At 47.7% G+C, this 16065-nt stretch overlaps 2 protein-coding genes across 3 annotated transcripts; one reads left to right on the top strand and one right to left on the bottom strand.

Moving 5' to 3' along the window:
- Positions 1-274: 274 nt before the first annotated feature.
- On the bottom strand, positions 275-5490 carry Polr2g (RNA polymerase II subunit G). Of its 2 annotated transcripts, none has more exons than XM_051146076.1 (8): positions 5331-5490; positions 5097-5206; positions 4359-4518; positions 1935-1985; positions 1761-1826; positions 1578-1649; positions 1052-1085; positions 275-838 (listed from the first exon to the last, which is right to left on the bottom strand). In XM_051146076.1, the coding sequence occupies exons 1-8, from the start codon at positions 5340-5342 to the stop codon at positions 825-827; spliced, it is 519 nt and encodes a 172-aa protein (XP_051002033.1). In that variant the 5' UTR covers positions 5343-5490; the 3' UTR covers positions 275-824. The 2 variants fall into 2 exon arrangements, with proteins under 2 accessions (XP_051002033.1, XP_051002032.1); XM_051146075.1 differs by lacking the exon at positions 275-838 and adding an exon at positions 850-962 and having other exon boundaries at positions 995-1085.
- A 2057-nt stretch (positions 5491-7547) lies between these two features.
- On the top strand, positions 7548-9510 carry Zbtb3 (zinc finger and BTB domain containing 3). The gene is made up of 2 exons (XM_051146077.1): positions 7548-7557; positions 7818-9510. Exon 2 carries the CDS (start codon positions 7869-7871, stop codon positions 9420-9422), a length of 1554 nt encoding a protein of 517 aa, XP_051002034.1. The 5' UTR covers positions 7548-7557; positions 7818-7868; the 3' UTR covers positions 9423-9510.
- The last annotated feature ends 6555 nt before the right edge of the window (positions 9511-16065 follow it).

Genomic DNA, 16065 nt, shown 5'->3' on the forward strand with positions numbered 1-16065 from the left:
CCAGCATCCACATGGCAGCTTACAAGTGTAACTCCTGTTCCAGGGGGCTTGATTCCCTCACACATGCAAAACACCAATGTTTATAAAATTAAAAATTAAAAAACACAGAAATAAGAGACAGGCATGATGGCATATGTCTTTAAACCATAGCACTCAGGAGGCAGAGGCAGATGAATCTTTCTGAGTTCAAGGCCAGTCTGGTCTACAAAGAAATTCCAGGACAGCTAGGGCTACACAGAGAAACCCTGTCTCGAAAAACCAAAAACAAAAGAAAAAACACAGAAATACCATAAGAACGTTTCATTTTAATCCTAGGATGGGGATATGGGACTACTTTAGACTGTTTACAGTAGCTGACAATAATTTGTCTCATGTTCTGCAAATGGTTTCTGTGACTGTGTGACATTTGGAATTCTGGGAACTTTCACAGGGTATATACATGCTAGAGCCAAGAATCACAATCATTGGGGTCTGTGGCTGTTGTTGTTCAGGGAAACTGGTTGAAGAAAAAAATTAGATTCAGATTTGCTGTGAGTGGTGGTGGGGATAGAGGGTGGGAAAAAGAAGAACCCACAAAATAGCAAATGCAGCTACACAGCTCTTATTCTTAATAAGAGAAGACAATGTTCCCATGAGAACTAAGGATGCTTATGGTTACAGTCAGAGTCTGGGAACACAACTCAACTAGAAGAAGCACCCAAAGTCTTCTGGGGGCAAGGAACCTTCCTTGCCTCCCTAACAGTGGCCAGTACTGTGGACAATGTACCAAGTAGAAAAGTCCTACTTTTCAAAACAGGACCAAACAAGGCTGGAGGCTCCCTCATTCAGCTCACAAGTCCTACAAAACAAGCAAAGACATACCAGTTAGACACTGAGTTCCCAGGCAGCCAAAACCATAGACTCCCCACCCCAAGGAGATGTCTGTCTCGGGCTTCCCAGAGAGCAGGACGAGAACTTAATGCCTCCGGCTAGGAAACTAAATCCTACAGCCAACCTCCCCAGCACATCCCTTCTTCAGGGCGGAGTCTGGGCATCCATGTCAGGCACTCACCCAAGTAATCATCCATCAGAGAGCCAATAGCAAACTGTAGGAGTAAGGGGAAAGAGGGAAGTGAGACCACGGCAAGCACGGACACCTTCTCCTAACCTCCCACTCCAAGCTGCTGTCTCCCATCCCCTTCTCATGGAAAAATAACATGGAAAACTCCCATCCACTGTGGATGGCAAGAAATCAACAAGTCTTGGGCCAGTGAAACAGCTCAGATGGAAAAGGAGCTTGCTGCATGGGCCTGATGGCCTGAGTTCCATCCCCCAAGCCTGCAGCTGCAGGAGAGAGCCCGAAAGCTGTCTGAACGTCACACTGTGGTGAGTGGGTGTACACCCACGCACATCCACACAAACAATGCAATCTTTAAAAACACTAAAATAGTAAAGTTTTAAACAAGAAAAAAGAAACCAGGAGCTCTCAGCCAGGAACGATGGTATTGGCCTATTTGGAACCCTACCACTTGGGAGCCTGAGGCAGGGGATCATGAGTCCTAGGCCAGGCTGGGCAAGAAGTCCAGCAAGAGACTCACAATGTCGTTTTTGTCTACACGTGTCCCCACAATCTTCAAGCGGATCTCATCGTCCTGCTGAATCACGATGTCCTGTGGAAGGAAGAGAACGACGAGCTCATGCACACTCAGGATGCGTGAACGGCGCCCAGCCACAGCATGACTCACCCCCAGCCTCTCACCAACTTCCTCCCGCCCACTCACCTCATCCACTGTCTTGTAACAAGGGGGATTCGAGTTTGGGTCAAATTCCATCTCCGATGGGATGGACTAGAAGGAAATTGACAGGATGGTTAGCACTTCAAAGGGCTCCATCAACAGATGCTGGTCATGAACTGGGCTCTCATCCTTGGCCCCTCCCAGCATGCCCAGACTTACATGTCGAGAGATGAAGCAGGACATGGGCCCAATTTCTGTGAAAAGTCCAACCTGAGAGGGGAACGTACGGTCATGCTTCAAAGGCTTTGAGGGACTAAGTTTTCCATCTTTATCTGATTTCTAATTGTGTTATTCGTGTTTGGTGACAGTCTGAATTTTAGTGTTTGTTTTTATTTCCCTCACTGTAACCTTTTGCTTCCTTACATTTGTTTTATTTTCCATTCTTTTTATGTGTGAGAGTATGGTGCGTGCATGTGTGTCCGTGCACCGTGAGCATGGAGCCTGTGGAAGCCAGAAGGTGTTGGATGCCGTGGAACTGGAGTTACAGAAGATTGTGAGCCGCTATGCGGGGGCTGGGAGTGAAACCCAGGTCCTGTCGAAGAACAACCAGCGCTCTAAACCACTAAGCTATAATCCTTAGCTTCTAAAAAACTTAACTTCTAGCTGGGCACATAAAAACTAAACGAAACCAAACCAACACCAAACACGCCCTCCCCCCTCAAAACATAACAAAACATGTAACTTCTGAGTTTAAGATGGTATCACTAACTGTGTTATTTACTTGACAGCCCAGGCAGGACTTGAACTTGTGATCTGTCTCAGCCTCCCAAGTAGAGAGGATTACAGGCTTCTATGACTAAGCTTGGATTTTCCAAGGGCGCTGGGGACCAGGCTCAGGGCCCCATGGTCACACAGGAAGCACTTTGCCCATTAACAATATCCAGATTATTTTTGGTTTGAGACAGCAAGTCTCCCTCTACGTTCCATGCCAGTTTCAAACACGCATCAATCCTCCGCCGGCTTTGCAAGTGCTAGGCTTACAGGCCTAAAACGCCGCGCCAGGCCTTCCAGCTTCAGCTACAACGACGACTCAAGTGGTTGAGACAACTAGGTTCTCCTCCAAAGGAATCAGGTTTGATTTCTAGAACCCACAAGGTACTTTACAACCTTCTGTTAACTCCAGTTCCAAGAGACCCAACATCCCTTTTCTGGCCTTCATGGGCACCAACTCATGTGGTACATAGGCATACACACAGACAAAACACCCTTACATAGTTTAAAAAGTCAGGCATGCCAGGCGGGATGGTGCACGCCTTTAATCCCAGCACTCGGGAGGCAGAGGCAGGCAAATCTCTGTGAGTTCGAGGCCAGCCTGGTCTACAGAGTGAGTCCAGGACAGCCAAGGCTACACAGAGAAACCCTGTCTCGAAAAACTAAAAAAAAACAAGGTGAGGCATGGTGGCACATGCCTTTAATCCCACCACTTGGGAGGCAAATCCCTTGGCTAGCCTGATCAAATGAGTCCCAGGCCAGCCTGGGCTACATAGTGAAACTGTTTCAAAAATCAAAGGTAAGCAAATAAATGAATGCAAGTCTCGGGGTTCAGAATTTAGCTGAATTGTAGAGTGTTTGTCTAGCAAGTACAAAACCCTGGGTTTGAGCCTCAGTTCTGGAAAGTGGAGAAAGAAAAAGTCAGAGGGAATTTACACATTATCAGTCCACAGCACCTACTCAGTCAACAGAGGCTTTTGTTGTAGTGTGATGACTGATGTTAATTCACAAGACCCCAAATTAGATGAGGAATATTACTTGACAGGTTAGGAAACTGAAGAACCAAAAAGTAATCTAGACAGAGGGCTCAATAATTAAGAGTGCATCTGCTCTTGCGGAGGACCTGAGTTCAGTTCCTAGCACCCATATCCAGGCTCTCACCACTCCAGCGATAAGGGGACCTGAAGCCCTCTCAAAGCCTCAGATGGTACCAGCACCCATGGCTCGTACTCACACATAGATGGCACACAAGTAAACATAATTAGTAAGAAAATAAATTGCTGGGCACTATGGCTCATGTCTTCAATGCCAACACAAGAAGGCAGAGGCAGGTGGATCTCTAGGCAAGCCTGGCCTACAGAGTGAGTTCCAGGACAGCCAGGACTACAAAGAGAAACCCCATCTTAAAAAGCAAAAATAATATAAAGTAAAAATATTTTTTCCCCCGAGACAGGGTTTCTCTGTGTAGCCTTGGCTGTCCTAGACTCGCTTTGTAGACCAGGCTGGCCTCGAACTCACAGAGATCCGCCTGCCTCCACCTCCCAAGTGCTGGGATTAGAGGCGTGGGCCACCACGCCCGGGAAGTAAAAATAAATCTTAAGAACAAAAGACTTAGCCGGCCGTGGTGGCACACGCCTTTAATCCCAGCACTCGGGAGGCAGAGGCAGAGCGGAGGCAGAGGCAGGCGGATCTCTGTGAGTTCGAGGCCAGCCTGGTCTACAAAGTGAGTCCAGGATGGCCAAGGGTACACAAAGAAACCCTGTCTCGAAAAACAAAAAAAAGAACAAAAGACTTTAGGCAATTAGTAAACAGACTGGGGACTGAGCCCTGACTTTAGGAAGCACCCCACAACCTTTCTCTGAATGTCCTTACCTTGTTGACCTGAGTGACCACGGCATCCACCACCTCCCCTTTAAAGGGCCGGAAGACAATAGCCTTGTACTTCACTGGATAAAGAACAAAACCTCGGCCTGGCTGGATCACCCCAGCACCGATATTGTCGATAGTGGTGACAGCGATCACAAAGCCATACCTGCAAAGAGGATGACACAAGACAGCTACTGTATATTGTAGAGCTTCTAAAATGCCACCAGCAACAGGAGCCCGTGTGTGCTCTGCTCTGAGCTCGGCTCAGAGAGCTCAACGGCCAAACGAATGACAGGACCCAGATCAGTACCTGTGAGAGCAAGCGATGCTCTCATAATGGTAGAGTCAATGCTGACAAACGTCTCATCACCTCAGCACCATGTAGACTGAGCCGTGAGGATGGATTAGTCAGGGTCGCAGGCCAGCCTCAGACAACATGGTGAGACAGGTCTTTCGAAAAACATAAAAATCCCAGCCCGCAGCGGCAAACAGATCTCTTGAGTTAGATAGAAGTCAGCCTGGTCCACATGGTGAGACCATCTCAAAATCAAAACCATTTGCATAACTGATCTCACACAAAGGCAGGAAATTTTGTTACCCAACTTTTGCAGAGGGCCTGAGACAGGCAAAAACGGGCTGCCCTGGGTGCCTGAAAGGGTTCCTCAGAGTGAGTGACAAGCGCCGACAGGAGGAGTTGGGTAGAGGTTACGGTTAGGGTTACGACACGGTGGGTGTGACACTCACTTCCCGGTGCAGGTCCCCTCCACCTCGGTGAAGAGCTTCTGCTTCACCGTGTTGAGTAAGTTGGGACCGAAGTAGCGAGGGTGCAGCAGGATCTCGTGCTCCAAGGAAATCTACAGAGAAACCGGAATGGACACTCCAGCAGCCGCACTGACAACCAGAGGAGACCGGTCGCCCCTTCCCGGCCTCCTGGCTCTTCCTGCCCATGCCCCCATCGCCACCCCACGTTCAGCTCACGTGATAAAACATTTTCCGCAGAAGTTTGCACCGCAGAGCGCAGAACTCCGCTTGGAAGGAGCCCACCGGAAACACTTTCCGACGTCCCACCCCTGCTTCTGAGCGCTTCCGGGGCCTTTTATAGAGCCTTATCGTCTTGGGCGGGGATCCACGAAGCCCCGCTCCTCAGGCCTGCCAGTAAGTCTTCCCGCCTATGAAAAGCAAGTTCCAGCCGGGCGTGGTGGCGCACGCCTTTAATCCCAGGACTCAGGACGCAGAGGCAGGTGGATCACTGTGAGTTCAAGGCCAGCCTGGACTACAAAATGAGTCCAGGACAGTCAAGGCTACACAGAGAAACCCTGTCTCGGGGAAAAAAAAAGAAAAAAAGAAAAAAGAAAAGCAAGTTCCACGACAGCGAGGGCTACACAGGGAAACCGTATACCGAAAAACAAAAAGCAAACCAAGTTTATTATAAGCCTGGCTTGGTGACACATGCCCTTAAACCCATCCGGGACAGATTGACCTCTGAGTTCGAAGCTAGCCTCATCTACATAGTGAGATCCTGGACATCTAGAGCTGTGTTTACAAACTCTGCTAAACATTTACACACATTAAAAACGGGGGAAATCCCTTAAAATTTTAAATTTTATTTTAAGGGCTGAAGAAATGGCTCAGTGCTTAAGAGCACTTGCTGTTCTTGCAGAGAGGTCCCTGGTTTGATTCCCAGTGCCTGCAAGGTGGCTCACAATCTTCTCTAACTGCAGCTCAGGGGGAACCAACACCCTCTAATGGCTTCATTCATTCATTCGTTCGTTCGTTCATTCGCACCTCATGCGAATGGTCCACAGACATACATGCACGCAGAAAACCCATGCAGCCGGGCGTGGTGGCGCACGCCTTTAATCCCAGCACTCGGGAGGCACAGGCAGGTGGATCGCTGTGAGTTCGAGGCCAGCCTGGTCTACAAAGTGAGTCCAGGACAGCCAAGGCTACACAGAGAAACCCTGTCTCGAAAAACCAAAAAAAAAAAAAAAAAAAAAAAAAAAAGCACTGACTGTTCTTCCAGAGGTTCTGAGTTCAGTTACTGGCACCCACATTGCAGCTCATAGCTGTCTGTAACTCCAGTTCCAGAGGATGAAACACCATCTCAGAGGATCAGAAGGCTTCTCACAGACATTCATGCAAGCAAAACACCAATGCAAATAAAATAAATACATTATTTTAAAAAGGAACCAAAAAAAAAAAAAAAAAAAAAAAAAAAAAAAGGAAGAAGTTACATTGAACAAAGCCTCACGTCTTGGAACTATTTATTTTGAGGGACTCACTGTGCAGCTCTGGCCGGTCTGCAATTCACTATGCAGACCAGGCGGGCCTCGAACTCACAGACATCTCCTGCCTCTGCCTCCCTGAGTGCTGGGATTACAGGCGTGCGCCACCATGCCCGGCTTCCTTAGTTTAACAGGAGATGTTTTTAGAGTCTGTCCCACTCCTGTTCTCACAAGCTTACACTGAAAGTTTAGGTGGTGGTTGCCTACCACCACAGCTGAACCTGGAACGAGTGGGGCATCCTGGAATTTTTGAGAACGGGATCTGTAAGATCGTACTACACTTTTTAGAGGTGTCGCTTACTGTTCTGTTTTGGTAGAGCCTGGTCTAGACCTGGGCCTACAGGGTACCAAAAGGGTTTATCTCGTGTTTCTTCCCTTCTAGGCACTCTGCAGTAGGCAAACGTTACTCCGGAACACACTGCGCAGGTGCCAAGTTCGCGCCCCACCCAGGCGGGTAATTTCCCTATGAGAAACAGATAAGTGAAGAAGTTCAGCCAATCCTGAGAGCTCTGGAGCAAAGAAGGCGGGATGAGGGGGGAAAAGTTTAAGACAGGAGCAACAACCAATTGTAAGCCTCGACGCCTGAGCGATGGATCGGATGGCTCATTTGGAGAAGCCAGTTACCGAGGGGCGGGGTAGTGCACGGTGAACCAATCCACGACGAGAGAGGGCAAACTTGAGCCAATTAAGACAGCGAAGGTGGGAAGGGGCGGAGCTCTCCTGGTGGATGCTTGGTTGTGAGGACTCAGCTTTCTCTGTTAGTTCCTACGTTGGGAGTCCCTAGCCCTGGAATGCGAGAGGGAGAGGCGCAGAAAGTTCCGGGACCAGGGCGTGAAGCCATCATCCTGGAAAGCTTGGACGGGAAAGACAGCCCTAGTTGGAGTCACTGGAAGGCATCGGCTGGGAGGAAGCGGAGGCTGGTTAGGGGCGGGACTTCCGGGAGCAGGGCTTTTTCGAATAGGGGCGGGGACGACTCTAAGGTTAGGTAGGTCTAGGGGGCGGAGCTAACAGGTCTTGGGGTTTTACCCAGGAGAAGGGGCAGTTAACTGAAATATGGTTGGGTGGTGGTTGGCGGGGGGCATGTGGTGCCAGAGGCTTTAGGTGGCAAGCCCTGGTTAAGGGCTGATGTGGACTTTGCTGTGGAAGTTTCCTGTCCTAATTCACTGTCTTTTCTTCTCAGGGAGCCACTGGTGGGGAACTTTCTTGGGCACCCTTCCCTCCGTGGGGTGCTATGGAGTTCCCAGAACACAGTCAGCAGCTGCTTCAGAGCTTGCGAGAGCAGCGGTCCCAGGGTTTCCTTTGTGACTGCACTGTGATGGTTGGTAGCACCCAGTTCTTGGCCCATCGGGCTGTGCTGGCTTCCTGCAGCCCATTCTTTCAGCTTTTCTACAAGGAGCGGGAGTTGGACAAGAGGGATCTGGTGTGTATTCACAACGAGATTGTCACAGCCCCAGCCTTTGGGTTGCTTCTGGACTTTATGTACGCTGGCCAGCTGGCCCTTAGAGGGGATACTCCTCTGGAAGATGTGCTGGCAGCGGCCAGCTACTTGCACATGAATGACATCGTCAAGGTATGTAAGCAGCGGTTGCAAGCCCGGCCCCTGGCAGAGGCAGACAGTACCAAGAGGGAAGAGGAAAGCACTCCTGTTAGTTTGGAGTTTTTGCCAGGCAGTTCTCGAGGCCCCCAGCCTTTACTGGCACCTGTTGAGCCTTCAGCCCATTGGAGCAAAGAGGAATGGAAGGCTCCGGCCACTCCTTTGCCTATTGCTCATCCTGCAGATGAGCCACCAGCGTCCAATGGGGCTGACACGACACAGCCAAGCGTGGAAGTTGACTCACATCTGCGGGCACTTCCACCACCAGTGGCTGATGTCTCTGTCTCTCTCGCCAGCCCCAGTAGCTCTACAGAGACCATTCCTGTAAACTACTTCTCTTCTGGCCTTCCAGCAGTTCCGGTGGAGCCCTTGACTCCTCTCGATGTGGTTCCTGAGAGTCTGAGGGTGGTGGTGGAACCGAGGGACAGTGGAGGACCATTGCAAGGCTTCTATCCTCCAGCTCCAGCCCCACTTCCGGCTCCAGCCCCAGTTCTATCCCAGGCCCCAGCTGAAGCTGAATTGGTCCAGGTGAAGGTAGAAGCTATTGTGATCTCTGATGAGGAGACTGACTTGTCAGATGAACAGCCTCAGGGATCTGAAGGGCTGTTCCCATCTGGGGGAGCAATGTATAGGGGACAGCCTTCACACTCAGAGGCTTTTGAGGAGCCAGGGGCAACAGGACTAGAGGAGGTGGGCCCAAGTGACCACTTCTTGCTTCCAGAATCTCATCTATCGTACCATCTGCTGCCAGGCTCAGGGCAGTATCATCGAGGACTGGTGACCTCACCCCTGCCTGCACCTCCAGCCCTGCACGAACCGCTTTACCCTCCTTCTGAGTATGAAGCAGCCCCGGGGAGTGTTGGGAATTTTACAGAGGATGTCCCCACCTGCAAGACCTGTGGAAAGACTTTCTCATGTTCTTACACACTCCGGCGACATGCCACAGTGCACACCCGTGAGCGACCGTACGAGTGCCGCTATTGCCTACGAAGCTACACACAGTCAGGGGACCTCTACCGCCACATCCGAAAGGCTCACAATGAGGACCTGGCCAAACGCAGCAAACCAGATCCAGAGGCTAGCTCCATTCTCGGGGTGCAGCCCCTCTCTGGCTCCCAGACAACGGAGAGACAGAGCAGTGGTGGTGGAGGACCACTCAAAGACGAATTTGTACTTGGTCCCAAAATTTAACATCTGGGGAGCATGAACTGACGCCAGGCCTGCTCTTCCCATTGTTAGTTGGCCACAGAGAAGGTTGGAGGCATCTCATCGCTCCCACTGGGTGTGACAGGATGAAGGTTCTTCCCAAGCTGAAGCCAGATAAACAGGACATTATAGGGCAGAGCAGGTGAGCCAGGGTTCTTCAAGGGCACTGGGAACTTTCCTGAGGTGTGACCGATTCTCACTCCACATTCTAGAACATAAAACTAGCAGTGAAATTATCCCTTTGAACTGGTGTTGGCTGGTTTCTTTCACAAATCCTCCTGCCTTCATGTCTGCCCTCCAGTTCATTTATTTGACCGCTGCATTGGGTAAGCATGTGAGTCCCATTGCTTATGAGGCCAAAAAATGGGACAGGGAGAAGGCAGCGTAGACTTAGCAAAAGACTGCAAGTAGGGATACTTACACGTGGGTACTGTAGTTGAACTTGTGTGTTCCAGGCTGTAGTGGGCACTGCATATGCTCTCTTGACAACTTCATGGGGGATAGCAGCCCCACCCCGCTTCAGATACAAAGAAACTTGAGACTCAGGACTCAGTCATTTGTTTAGGGTCATAGAGCTGCTTAAGGAGAAAACTAGCATTTGAACTTGGCTTCTGTCTCCAGAGAGTATGTACACTATACTGGTTCATAACAATGTTCAGGGCAGGTAGTTAGCCAACAACTACAAGGCTTCTTTCTTTTTTTCTTTTGGTTTTTCAAGACGGGGTTTCCTCTGTGTAGCCCTGGCTGTCCTGGAAGTCACTCTGTGGACCAGGTTGGTCTTGAGCTCAGAGATCTACCTGCCTCTGCTTCCCAGTGCTAGGATTAAATGCATGCACCAAGTAGCCTTCTTCTTAAAATAATAATAATAATAATAATAATTACAGAGAGGGCTATTTAAAAAAAAAAGATTTATTTAATTACAGGACAGTGGGGAAGCACATCTTTAATCCCAGCACTGGGAGGCAGGCAGATCTCTGAGGCCAGTTTGGTCTGCAAATTCCAGGATAGCCAGGGCTACACAGAGAAACCCTGTCTCAAAAAATGAAAAATAGAAAGAGAAAATTATTCTTATTTATTTTTGTTTTCTTTTTTTGTTTTTGTTTATTTGAGACATGATTTTTTTGTGTGTAGCCCTGGCTGTCCTGGAACTCAGATCTGCAGATCAGGCTGGCTCCAACTCAGAGATTAGCTTGCCTCTGCCTCCTGACTGCTAGGATTAAATGTGTGGCTACCACTGCCCAGTTTGTATTATTTTATGTATATGGTGGTTTTGGCTGCATGTATTTCTATGTACCACGTGCATGCCTTTATCCACTGAGGCCACAAGAAGGCATTGGGTCCTCTGGACCTGGAGTTATAGATGGTTGTGAACCACTGTGTGGATGCTGGGATTGAACCTGGGTCCTCTTGAAGAATAGCAGAAGGTGATCATAACTGATGACTCATCTCTCCAGCCCCAGAAATTGTTTTCTTACTCATTTGAGAGTGTAACTTTGTTCCCTTACCTTGTCACCTCTGCATTGCACCTAGAAAGATCTTTGGTTGGCTGTTTTGAAAAAGGTACTGTATTGATAACTTGAAATTTTTGCCTGTTTGTGAATTTGATTTGAGGTCTCTGAAGAGGAGAAAACAGTATGCACTAAGAATCTGTGGAGGTATCAAAATAACAGAAATCTGCTAAGGCAGGAAATCCCATGAGAATCCTACAGTCACCTGATCTTACTACTTTTAATGTGTGGGGCTGGAGGGTGACTCCTACCCTAGCCTGGGTTTAATCCCTGGCACTCTGAAAAATAAAGTAAAAGTGTGAAAACAGCAGCCTAAAAAGCTTAACATATCCACTAAAGTTATACTGGCAATAGAGGTAGCAAACAAAACCAAATCTCGAGTTTGAAGTGTTGGGATGGGACGGGAGGGAGAGCTCGATGTAAAAGCAGCAGCTCTCTGGGCTGCAAAGGGTAGAGCTGTAGAGCAGGCCACCAGCAGCCTGCAAACAACCTCACCTGGCACACGAGACCTAAATACAGCTCAAGGAGGCAGGGAAACTGAAGGGCAAAATAGAACCAACCAAGCTTCCTCCATTTTTTTTCCCCTCCTCGGAGACTCTGTGTCCTACTCAGGACTATGAACTGTTCCTCCTGAGCTACTGCTGGTGAAACAGAAGGACGCTGAGCTGAACAGTGAAGATTTGGTTAAAGCTCCTTTAAGGGAAGCAAGAGTTGAGAAAATTCTAGAACTAAGCCCAGGTACAATGACAGCTTCCCCTATAGTCTTAGCTGCTTGGCAGTTGGAGGCAGCAAAAAAGGAAGACCACATCTTCCCGGAATGAAGACTAAATTGTATTACCTGTCACACTCCTTTCTTCCTGCCGTCTGCTTTTGGAGACAGGGTCTCCTATAGCCCAGTCTGGCCCTGAACTTATTAAATGGCTGAGGATGACCTTGCCCTCCCTCCGCCCTCCCTCCTTATCCACTTGCCTTTAACCTCCCAAGTTCCAGTAGTATGGACATAAACTACTATTCCTACCTCCTTGGTCTTTTGAGACAGGGTCCTGTAAGGTAGACCAGGCTAGCCTTAGCTTTGTCAGTCCTGTGATTACAGGGTCTACAAACAGGCGAAGCTCACATTCCTTATATTAGAGTAATTCTTCCAGATGTATTTATGCAGATGTGTTGCTGCCTTCCTTCCTCCAAAACAGGCCAAAATGTAAGTTTAAAAAAAAAAGTACAAGCGCAGTGGTGGCGCACGCCTTTAATCCCAGCACTCTAGGAGGCAGAGGCAGGTGGATCTCTGTGAGTTCGAGGCCAGCCTGGTCTACAGAGCGAGTTCCAGGACAGCCAGAGCTGCTATAAAGAGAAACCATATTTCAAAAAACCAAAAGTAACAAATAAAAAAATAAAAGCTATTCTAGTGGAGCGCCTTTCCTAGTCTTCCCTACAGGAAATATCAAAGTGCCTAGAAGGCTGGTTCCAAGGCAGGCGGATCGCTGTGAGTTTGAGGACAGCCAGGTCTGCATGGCCATGACAGCCAAGGCTACACAGAGAAGCCCTGTCTCGAGAAATCAAAAAAGAATCAGTTGCCTTCAAGAGTGGATTTTATAGTTTCGGTTTTTGTTTTACTTTTTCAGATAAAGTGTTTGGGTGGGGTTGAAAAAGAATATGCTGCCTTAAAACATCAGTTCCTCAAAGTATGATTAATAGTCAGTACTGGGCTAGCAGGCCACAACCTTTGGCCAATACTTAACAAGCTTCAGAGGCCAGAGTGTAACTCAGTGGGAGAGAACTGGCCTAGCATTCATGACGCCCTGGATTCCATTACTAGCACAAAAGTAGAAAAAGAACCCACGAATAAATGGATACACCTTCATTTTTAAAGGAGGTGGGTAGCACTTGCCAGGAGTTTTAGTTACGTGGAAGGCTCAAGCAGCAAGGCTCACTTGAGCTCAACAGATTGGGCTAGCCTGGGCAATGTAGGATGAAACAGTGTGTAAAGAAGATAGCTGGTGGGCTGGCTCATGCCTATGGCAGGACTGCGATGCAGTCAAAGGCAGCCAAGGATACAGAAACATCAAAAGCTTAAAAACGTCCAGAGAGATGACTCAGACGCTAAGAGCACTGGTTGTTCTTCCAAAGGTCCTGAGTTCAATTCGCAGCAACCACGTGGCGGCTCACAAGCATCTATAATGAGATCTGGTGACCTCTTCTGACCTACAGGCACACATGCATACAGAACACTGCACTCTACCACAAAGCCACACCCCAACCCTCACACACTGACTAAATACAGCTAACATGTAAATAGACCTTAAGGTGAAACTATGAAGGTAGTGGGTCTCAGACTACCCTTCACGTACATCACAAAGATTTCCTCTTCATTCAAAATCCTCAAACCTTGTTGGAAAGGCTTAAAGCCTGGCAAAGCAAGGAGCGTCTTTGAAGTTCTGAACACATATTTAGGGAATCCACTGGGGCCGACTCATGCCCTACGCTTGTCAGACTTCTTCAAGAACCTTCCCTCGTCTACTCTTCTGTTCCTTAAAGTACCTTCTGGGCACGGGGCTTCAGGGTAAGAGCTGCTGTGTGAATCTGACCCCTGTGCTGCGTCTTAGGAAAACTAAAAGACTGATCAGCAAAATAATTTTTTTTTTTTTTTTTTTTTTTTTTAGGTTTTTTGAGACAGGGTTTCTGTGTGTATCCTTGATTGTCCTGGACTCACTTTTGTAGAAGATCAGGCTGGCCTCAAACTCACAGAGCTCCCCCTGCCTCTGCCTCCCAAGTGCTGGTATTAAAGGCGTGCACCACTATGCTAGCTTGTAAAATAAAATTTTAAGATATCTTTGTGAGGGGCTGGAGAGATGGCTCAGAGGTTAAGAGTACTGTCTGTTCTTCCAAAGGTCCTGAATTCAATTCCTGGCAACCACGTGGTGGCTTATAACCTTCTAAACATGAGATCTGGTGTCTTCTTCTGACATTTAGGTAGAATACTGAATAAATAATAAATAAATATTTTAAAAATGTATTTTATTAATTTATTCATATTACATCTCAGTTGTTATCCCATCCCTTGTATCCTCCCATTCCTCCCTCCCTCCCATTTTCCCCTTACTCCCCTCCCCTATGACTGTGACTGAGGGGGACCTCTTCCCCCTGTATATGCTCATAGGGTATCAAGTCTCTTCTTGGTAGTAAATAAATATTTTTTAAAAAGATATGTTTGTGGCTGGGCGTGGTGGCACACACCTGTAATCCCAGTACTCGGGAGGCAGAGGCAGGCAGATCGCTGTGAGTTTGAGGCCAGCCTGGTCTACAAAGCGAGTCCAGGACAGCCAAGGCTCCACAGAGAAACCCTGTCTCAAAAACAAACAAACAAACAAACAAAACAAAAAGACAGTGTTTGCGAACATCAGCTTTATTTTGTCCTCATTATTGTGGCAGGCAGCTTTCCTTTAACATCAAATTTTTATGCAACAACCAGTAAGCAAAGCTAGCTCCAAAGAAGTGAAACATGCAAGATGACAAAGATTTTAATTCAGTTTTCAAAGCATGGTGACACAGACTATTCAAGGGCAGAATCATGGCAGTAGGAACCACAGCAACCAGGTTTGCCATGGGGCACAGACTGGACCTAACTGACTCCAAGACAAGTGGATATATATATAGTTGAAGGGTACTGTTGAGATGAGTAGATGAAAAATTACCATGAGGAAACTTCAACAAAAAAGGGGCTGCTTCTGCCTAACCCAAAATGACAGGATTCACTCACTATGATAGTAGAGAGGCCAGGCATGGTGGCGCACACCTTTGATCCCAGCGCTGGGGAGGCAAAGGCAGGTGGATCTCTGGGAGTTTAAAGCTAGCCTGGTCTGGCAGGAGAGATGGCTCAGTGGCTAAGAGCACTGTCTGCTCTTCCAAAGGACCCAGGTTCAACTCCCAGCACCTACATGACAGCTCACAACTGTCTGTAACTCCAAGATCAATGCACATAAATTAAAATTAAATAAAATATATATTAAAAAAACCACCCCAGTCTTTAAAAAAAAAAAAAAAGCTAGCCTGGTCTACGAAATGAGTCCGGGACAGTCAGGGCTACACAGAGAAAACCTGTCTCAAACAAAACTAAACAAAAAAGGCCCAGTATAGACTTTTATCTATTGTGTTTGTTTCGAGAGAGTTTGTCTGTGTAGCCCTGGCTATAGTGGAGCAGGCTAGCCTCAAACTCATAAAGATCTGCCAGCCTTAGCTTCCCGAGTGGTGGAATTGAAGGTGTGTACCTCCACTGTCCGGCCTATTTTGAGTTTTTAAGACATGATCTTGTTAGCCCTGACTAGTCTAAAATTCAATATATAGCCCAGACTAGCCTTATAGCATCCTCTTGAGAGCTGAGATCACAAGTGAATGCTAAGCCTAGCAGTTTAAGAAGTCTGGATGTGAGGAAAATATTCTATTTTACTTAGTTCTGTCCTTGGATTTTTTTTTTTTTTCCTTTAAGGTTATTTGGTTTCTGAAAGCCTTTTGTTGTACCTTGATGGATATGTTATTTAAATTATAGGGAGGAACAAAGAAGAATAGTGCGTTGGGAGAGTTTGGGGTGTTAATAAACCAGGCTGATCCCACCCCAAGAGACATATTTGGTTTATGATTATATGATGGCTAGTGACACGCTTATTATCTCTACTTACAAAGTAGAGGCTGCTACATGGTCTTAGCTACTAATTGGCACCCACAACATAAGACACAATCCACAAAGTAAACACCATGACAAAGTGCCACTGGGTGAGGAACCCAGAGGCAGGACTGCACTACATCTGCACTCTGCACCCACGTTAGTGACCTAGCTTCTCCAGGGTTCTGTCAGGTGCTTCCATGACACTTAACACCTTTCCTTGTAGTTTCCTCTCTCTGTGAGGTCCTGAGCTCTTACACACTAGAGTGACAGGTGAAGAGAACACTCGGTTCTATCATGCTTTATTATGGTACTCCTTCAAGAAGACAAAGGAATCTCAGGACAGTGAACACACTTTAGAAATGTATCTATTAAAACACAGGCTGGGGAAAAAAGAAAAAAGACCCACAGGCTGGAGAGATGACTCAGAGGTTAAGAGCACTGGCTGCTCTTCCAAAGGTCCTGA

This window comes from Acomys russatus, chromosome 5 (genome assembly GCF_903995435.1).
Source record: "Acomys russatus chromosome 5, mAcoRus1.1, whole genome shotgun sequence".
Lineage (NCBI taxonomy): Eukaryota > Metazoa > Chordata > Mammalia > Rodentia > Muridae > Acomys > Acomys russatus.

Bases quoted from the DNA above. Each gene is read 5' to 3' on its own strand.
- Polr2g (XM_051146075.1), bottom strand. The intron at 1,986-4,358 runs GTAAGGACATTC...TTCCCCTCTCAG, and splicing joins TGGTCACTCAGGTCAACAAG to GTTGGACTTTTCACAGAAAT. The intron at 1,650-1,760 runs GTGAGTGGGCGG...TTCCTTCCACAG, and splicing joins GTTACAAGACAGTGGATGAG to GACATCGTGATTCAGCAGGA.
- Zbtb3 (XM_051146077.1), top strand. From the start codon at position 7,869: ATGGAGTTCCCAGAACACAGTCAGCAGCTGCTTCAGAGCTTGCGAGAG.